At 42.2% G+C, this 8,374-nt stretch overlaps 1 protein-coding gene across 1 annotated transcript; it reads right to left on the bottom strand.

Annotated features, from left to right (window-relative positions):
- Positions 1-668: 668 nt before the first annotated feature.
- On the bottom strand, positions 669-7,590 carry angptl4 (angiopoietin-like 4). Its single transcript, XM_053329727.1, has 7 exons — positions 6,992-7,590; positions 5,967-6,077; positions 5,749-5,842; positions 2,970-3,083; positions 2,738-2,833; positions 2,181-2,465; positions 669-2,073 (listed from the first exon to the last, which is right to left on the bottom strand). The coding sequence occupies exons 1-7, from the start codon at positions 7,526-7,528 to the stop codon at positions 1,889-1,891; spliced, it is 1,422 nt and encodes a 473-aa protein (XP_053185702.1). The 5' UTR covers positions 7,529-7,590; the 3' UTR covers positions 669-1,888.
- Between the last annotated feature and the right edge of the window lie 784 nt (positions 7,591-8,374).

Here is an 8,374-nt window from a genome sequence, read left to right as displayed (position 1 = left end):
AAGGTGACACCTAGAAGTTACTGAAGTTTGCTTCCAGGTAATACGACTAAGCTGCTAAAGTCTTAAAGGTTAAGATACAAGAGTTCTGCCACGTGTACAGTTTGTGGCCTAATGAAATTGTTTAAACTCTGTTCATGTGTTTGGACCTATAGTTGGTTTACAAAAAAATCATCCATGCAGGTTAGATTAGTGTGGTGCTCACTTCAAATCAGTGGTTTATTTTACAAATCTAAAAATTCTTCTATTAGTCACTGAATTTTGAAAGGACGGAATAAATGAAATCAAAGAGAAACCTTAATTGTTTGACATGAAAAAGAACAATATATGTGCAATTAACGATTAGAAATGTCCTCTCAGTTAAACCATAAATTGAACTAAATTAATATTTTTCTTCCACTAATCAAAAACAAAGGAATGAAAGAAGGAAATATTCCATTCAAGTGAATTAACTTGCATTTGATAATAAAATATATACTAAAATCAGCTTTCATATCCACTTATCTTGACTTCGGTTGTGGTCATATATTTCATAATATTACGTGATTTTTTTTTAATGTTTGTGAATTCATCTTATTTTCAGTTGATTATGTATGTTAGTGTATGTTAAGCTGTATTTGTGTCAAACGTGCACTTTTTAAATGGCAATGATATACAGACAGTAGGACATATTAGTTTAAATCAATTTTATTGGCTCCTTATGGCCAAAACATGGTTATTTTCTCTTAAAAAACAATTTCACTGGACATCTGGTAAAACACAACATACACAATATAAATTACAAACAGACAGCACCAGAAATATATATATATATATTGATTCTTTACAGCATTTAAATAAGAAAAGGGAACATCTACAATAAAAAACTCTCAAGTCACAAGGACAAAGATAACGCCACAACAAATGGGTAACAGTTATGTTTCTGTAAAGACACATGACATTCCTTCATACACTATATACAACCTGATGTCTCTCATCTTAAAATAAGTCAATATGACTTAAAATCATTCAAATCTCCACATAAAAATTAAAATCAGTGAAGTATATGTTTTAAATTTCAGGCAGGAAATATATTGTACAAAGGCTGGAATGGTTTTCAGTGCCCGACAAAGTTCTGAGAAAGAACTGCTTTCAGTCTCAACACAGTTTGTGCATCGTAATCCTAGTTTACAGTGATTTATAAATTTACATAATGCTTTTGAACACTAATCTCATCATGTTCATGTGGAAAATGACTCTTTGTTTTAATTAAGTCACCATTTGGTCCGCACCATTGATTTTAAAAGGCTCGCTTAATTGGCCTAAGCTTTACTCCTACATGCATCTTTTACCAAATGAGCAGTTTTTGCGCTGACTGTGCTGTTTACTTGCTACAAAACCACATTCAAACTCAACAATAGCTCACATACACAGATGACACCACATGTCTGGTGATGAGTCTTGACTTGCTGTGAATTCTTTGTGGCTTACAGCACAGCGGACGGGCCAGGACTTGCTCTGTGAGGTTGTCCTGGCCGTGGGCCCCCTGCTTCACGCCAACAGAAGGAAATTACTTTAATGGTACAGCATGTAAAGAAATTTCCACTGCACGTTTTATTTTTTGTCTCTTCTTCCATCTGTGGCTCTACGTGCAGGGAAGGAAACTGCTCGTCTCTCAGAGAACAGAGCAGTGGAAACATGGAACTCATTTGATGTGAGTTCTTTGTGCTTCTATTTTTTGAGCCTTTAGGCTTTGGCTGTGGGATGAAGTCTTCTTCACAGGGAGAAAACCAGGGAAATGGAAACCACTACCTCATCAACCAAGCACCAAGAAAAGAAAGAATAGTCCAACATCTACTTTTTTCTCTCCCTCTCTTTGTCTTAACTGTTTCATTCTGTCGGTCTTTATTCTTTATGACTTGTTCTCAACTGCAGCAGGAGCAATCATCATCACGCTGGACTTCAAGGGGTAGTAGCGGCCCCTCCAGGTCTTCCAGAAGATACCCTGCTTCCTCTGGTGCCGCTGCTTGGGAGGAGGGCTCTGGAAGTATCTTCCATTTAGGTTGGAGCGACCACAGTTACTAAACCACCAGCCACCTGCAAGGACACAAGTTAATACCAGGTTAGATGCTGATTTTTTAACAGTCCATGCTTGAGCTTTATAACAAGTCTGTCTCTGGAGAACTGACACTAGAGCCACTTACCAGAGAGGTGCTTGGCGCAGTTGGTGTCATTCTTCTGGTCATTATCCTGGTCGCGGGTGGAGAAAGGTAAGCCAGAGGTGGCATCAGTCCCCAGGGAACTCTCCAGAGTGCTGAAAGTGCCAGCCTCCTGAATCTGAAGTGAATACTTGGTTTCCTGTCCACCCAGTTTGAAGGGGAGGCGGACAGATGTTAAGTCATCACCCCAGTCCGAGAGCTTGATTTTGAGGTTGTAGTCTCCAGCTTTGGCGATAGAATGGATCTTTTCTAGACCCAACCAGAACTCTCCTGGAGAAGATAAGAAGAGGAAAAGAAACTGTGAGAAAAATATCCACTTATCCTCAAACTGAATTTTAATCACTGAAATCAATCAAAGCAGGTAAATCCATTTCAAGCTTATCAGTGATAAGATGCTTTTGGAGGCCAGCTCTTACTCACTGATGGAGTAGTTATAAACACAGTAAAGCTGTGTGAACTAATCACTAATCTGACATGCTAACACCTGTCTGGTACAGCGCTCGAGTTAGCGAGATTGACATTAAAGTCAAAAGAGCACTTACCATTCAGGTTGCCAAAGCCTTTCTCGTAGGCCTGCCACAGCTGGTCAAAGTCTACTGAGCCGTCCTGACGCTTTTGGATCACTGTCCATCCACCATCTGGACAGCAAGAGAGAAAAAGAGTTGATCAGAAAAAGCAAAAACAACAGCTTCTTGTACAGTTTAGAGACGTTGGTAAGTCATTGTCTGAGTAGTTAGCAATTGTTGGCTAGAGAAAAATATTTACTCTGCGTACCTGCTGTCATCTCACAGAAGACTTTAAATGGCTCTGCATTTATTGGCTGGATGGTATAGACCCCGCTGGTGGTCTCTCCTCTCAGGAACAGCTCATGACAGTCTGATGCAATTTCTAGAAGAACAAAAAAAAAAAACACAACAATATTGAGACAAACTGCTCCGTATCACTGCAAGGCCCCACAGTCCAAACAGCACTATCACTTTCCCACCGCACTGCTGGCCATGCTATTTATACATGACACATTTAACTGATGTGTTTTTCTTTTTATCTTTAACCCCCCGCCCCCCCCCCCCCCCCCCCCCAACCCCCACCCGCGAACTTTACACTGTTTTTTTTCTTAAAATGAGTGAAAGCTTGCTGGGGTATTCCAAGTGTACCTGTTTTGTAGGAATCACAGTTAGAAGTTTAACCCTTGTTTTGTCTCTTTTTAAAATATTTTTTTCTTGTTTTGAGCCAATTTATTTATTTTAAAGATGCATTTTTGATTCTGAACTTTTCTCTACTCTATCTAGTTTTAGTAGGTCGCTCGCAGTTAGGGAACCTCTCAGTGGCAGCTTTCTCCGCGCAGTGAGAGCACAGTGTTTGCAAATAAGACTATCTTTATAAGTGTGCTTATCAGTAAGTCTGGAGATATACATGTGTAACCTAGCCCTAACAAGGGAGAGCTTCCTTCCCAGTTATAAATATAACCCTTCTCCCAGTTCCCAAGCAGACTTGCCTCTTTACTGCCGCCTGGCCTTCCAGGGTATTGACTTACACACTACTACCCTTACAATCCTCAACCCCCTTTCTCCCCCTTGCCTCTTCCAAGTCCCTAACCCCACCCCACCCCCCCACCACCACTATGGCTTGTCACACCTCCCTCACGTGCAAAGCAGCCAGTTAGTGACGTAGGCGTGCATGGCTGGTGCATGCATGGTGCATGATCAAAGGGTGGTGAGGGGGTTAGGGGCTGTTGCTGCTGTAAAGGGACATTGGAGAAGGCAGCAACACAAAGCAGGAGACAAATGGAGCTGTCATGTGCTTCAAGAGGCACGAGACTAATAAAACCCCTTCTTTTCTTTTTTTTTAAAGGATGACATCATCACGTGAGACAATTTAGCATCTTTAACACAACAAAAAATGATAAAAAATTACAAATATTTGCGTTTTTGGGGCTATTGTCCTTCTCATTGTTTGACTGGACGCATGCCAGGTAACCACAGAACCACAAAACCTCATTAGTGTGAAATGACCTTTACTCTAGAGGCATGAACTCTTGGTGGCCATTTGTGGCTGTCTCAGGTTCAGGGGTTCTCCTGAACTTTGGCACACTTCTTATTCATTACAATGGGAGAGAAGAAGGAGATGGAGGTGGGGTGTTTGTGTGAAGTGATGGGGGAGGAGAGGAGAGGATGACTGAGGAGGAGGAGGAGGAGGAGGATGTCTGACTCCTTGACAGATCTAGGGGAAAGGTTGCTCATTCTTGAGGGATGTACAAATGTTTGTTGTACACCAAAGGTGGGACGTCTTACAAAAAACAAGGGAGGAGACGAACGTCTTCAAAACAGTGGAGGATATCTGTACAAAGTTCACAGATAAATTTAGACAGCCTCTTCCTTTTTTCCTCCTCATTTTCCCTTCGTTTTTTTTTTTTTTTTTTTTGGCACAAGGACAGTAATCTGAGCAACATTGCTTGCTGGATTTGTACAAAGCCTCCCCTCTCCTTTCTAGGTTCCCCCTCCATCACCACCACCACCACCGCCTCAGAAATGATCTGTGTGAGTAATCCTGTTGTGTGACCCTGACTGAACGCTCTCAGAAACCAGCGAACTTTCTCCCAGTTGAAACCTTGCCAGAGAAACTTGTTTCATTTTTTTCCCTTGTTCCTTAAATCCTGCTGATGTCAGAGCTGTGAAGTGTTATTGTGATTTGTACTGGCTGACTGAACTCAACTATTGCCTCAGCCATGTTCACCTTTCACCTACTTCTCATCTATGGCCATCAGAAATAAGATGGGAGCTCCAATTTGTTACAATTTATCCCAGATTTCATATTTAACTATCTAACTTGCTTATACATTTTCTAAAAACAGCCTATGTTTGGTTAATATGTATATTGATAACCCTAACCCTGAACGCTACTAAAGTCAGACTAAAATGTAGTCGGCTAAGAAAGCTGAAAGTGTGGGTCTGTATCCAGCCTAGATGAAAGCAGGCATTATAGCTGCTGGTCCAGTCATGATTCAGTTCAGATGGGAACAGCAGCTGCCTGGCATGATTGCAGACTAAGGGCATCATTTACTGACAGTTACAATTACTGTAAGCCACAGTATGAGGGGCAGTAACTCAACTGACAATGTTAATTTCCCCTTTTCTCTTGTATTTGTCCCAATGGATGAGTCTCCTGTGCTGAATGAAATAACACTGAATGATATATTTCATAGTTTATGGGCTTGAAAGCACGAGGTCTAATTTATGTATTTTAAAAATAAACATATATAAATAAACATAATAACTTTACTCATGTAATAGTGCTAATGTAATCAGTTAGAATAATGTCATTAAGATGCATGACATTAGTCTGAAGTCCACCAGTTGATGTTTCTGGAGTCACACTGAGCAGAGAAGCGTGTCCTAAATTGATTAGATTCCTTGATTTTAATTGCTGGTGATTTAAGCTTCTTAATGACCTTGCTAAACAGATGGCCCGCCAAACTTGGCGTCTGAATGTGTCCAGTCGGCTTAAGACGCTGTCAAAGGGGATTTTGGACGCTTTCTAGCTTTAGGCTACTTACCAACTGGTGAGTCGCGCTGCTCTGCGACGCCACTCTGCACGGAGCTGTCAACGGTGCTGCTCCGCGGGGATGCTCTCTGTTTTGACTGCTGGATCTGGAAAATGTTTCGAATAAAAGATGAGATTGCTTTTTAAAAAAGAAACTAAACGTACAATTACTACCACGAGAAAATGCAAAGTGTGTGATTACAAAACTGCGTAATTGCAGTGCTTCCTCACCTGACTCTGCAGGGTTCTGATGCGCACATTCTGCTTGTCGAGCTTCTCCTGCTGCAGCCTCATCCGCTCCATCAGATCATCAATGCGTTTGTTCTGAGCTTCCAGCATCAGCTGAGAGAAGACACAACACAAGGGTACCACACATTTAGCGTTTATCAGTTTTATTCCACGCCGTGCCTGTGCGGAAAGTATGCTCACTTAAGAGGACAGCGCTTAAGAAGCATCAGAATGAACACAACAAACAGGCCACCTGCTGGTTTTCATTAAAAAGTCGGGAACAATAGACCCAGACACATTTCCACCCCTCAATGACTAACAGTTCTCATTTCCAGCCGGCTGTGGAATGGTTACATAACTCCCCCTTAGCGCGGGATTTTCCATCCCACTATAAAGCCTTTCAGGTTCACATAATGCTTTGTAAATGGACAGCAACGAAAAGGGAGGGAAAAAGAAAAAAATAAGTGCTCTTGTAAGCCTCCTTCAACTATGTCATATGGCCCAACACTTTCCAGGTTGTAAAGTTTGACAGCTGTAAAAAAAGACCCACACATTCCTGCAGCTGATACATTCAGCCCCCTTTGTCTTTCGGCCTGTAGTGTTTCTCTGCACGTATTGCACGCTCTTCCTCTGAGCCATGGATGCTTGTTAACCAACCCCCCCCCCACTCACATCCACCACCCACTGCTTCTTGATTTAGTGCTTTTGAGCTCACAGAAAAACCTGATCATAAAACCCAACTGTCCATATATACTGTACATTCACTAACAAAGAGTCCTTTAAACTGTATGCTGCCATGCAACAACATTTTGAAATTTGGATTGGTTGTATTTAATTGTATTTTGATTAAACAAGTGTAGATTTTATGTTTTGCATACAGTGGAAAACCCCTTTGGACAATGAATGACTTCCATTATCCTCTCCAGCTAATTCACTCTCCAGTATCACTCCTCTTATCCTAACTTGCTTCTACCATCCCAAACAAATTATCAGCAAAACCCAAATATAGACACTCTTCTCATTCTTACCTGGACACTGCGAGCATCACTGTTGTTCTTGGCGGCACTGTTGCCAGTATTCAAGTCAGGCAGTGCCGCGTCTCCCTGCAGCATGCTGTCCACCTTCTCCTCCAGCCGACTCATCCTGTCACCCATCACCTTTCTCTCCTGCTGCATCTCGTCTGCCTTCTCTCTCAGCTCGGCTGTGACATTCAGCACCTGCCCCTCTCTGTCCTCCAGTCCCTGGGCTCGAGCCTTCAGGGTCTCCCCCTCCACTCGCAGCCTCTGGCTTTCCTTCCCCAGCTCGGTCACTGTGCGATTGAACACCTTCAGCTTGGTGGAAATGTCCCTCATCTGGACTTTGGTTTTGTCCACATGCTCCTTCAGCCCTTGGCCCAGTTGCAGCAGGCCATGGGCAATGACATTTACATCATCCCATGCTGCATACTGTACACGCTTTTCCTTGGTAGCACCGCCAGAGGTTGATCCCCCTTTCCTCTCGAATGGGAAACCTGTAGCCATTAGCGCCACCAGGCACAGAGTCAGAGTTGCCAGTGTAGTCTTCATTGCTGCAGACTTGCTTAACTGTTGAAATCTTGCTTTAAATGGTGTGTTGTCTTGTTGCAGAAACGTCCTGTCCTGTCTTCTTGAGTTGGATTTAAGAGCTCAGGCTCCTGGCAGAACAGCCTACAGCACAAGTGTTATATAGTTTAACAGCCCTCAACTCTGAGCTGAAAGCTGCCTGCCATTGGCCAGCCGAGTAGAGGGAGGGGTGCAGTTACTCTCAGGTTTCTGTCCCTCCTCCACCTCTTTCTCTGTTAACTATTCATGTCAGAGGCGGAGGAGGGAAATGATATAACAAAAAGATGGGCTTTCATCTCTGCACAGTGGGAGACAGGGACTACATTATCTACAGGATGGAGCTAAACATTTGATATGCCCTGCATTGAAATACTGGAAATGTCAAACTTTTACAAGTGCAAATTGGAATTTAATGTTAAACGATACTTATGATCCATATCATCATTCTGAATAGATGAGCTAATCCCTTCAACAGCAGAGAAACATCCTGAGATAAGTTAATAATGATATCAGAAGCCCGTTTAGAGCTCATGAAACAGAATGTGGAAATGTGTTTGAGGAGGTCATTCAATATCACAATAAGATGTTAAGAAAACAACCTGTACTGTGCAGCCGCTGTTGAAGAGGGATTTTAAAATATTAGCTAACATCATTTAGTGGTAATCGGTCTGATTTCAACCGAAGCGTAAAAGCAAATATAATCAGCTGTATTAGGAAAGAGAAAGCATCAAATGCCATTATGGGTCATAAGTGGACCACCCACACGGATGCCCATGAAAGATGAAGCCCAGACTTTTACAGAGTGGACTGAACACACCATCTGAGGAGAAA

Source organism: Scomber japonicus, chromosome 12 (assembly GCF_027409825.1).
Source record: "Scomber japonicus isolate fScoJap1 chromosome 12, fScoJap1.pri, whole genome shotgun sequence".
Taxonomy (NCBI): Eukaryota; Metazoa; Chordata; class Actinopteri; order Scombriformes; family Scombridae; genus Scomber; species Scomber japonicus.
Note: the sequence above shows the minus strand (reverse complement) of the source record. Positions and strands in the feature narration are given on the sequence as shown.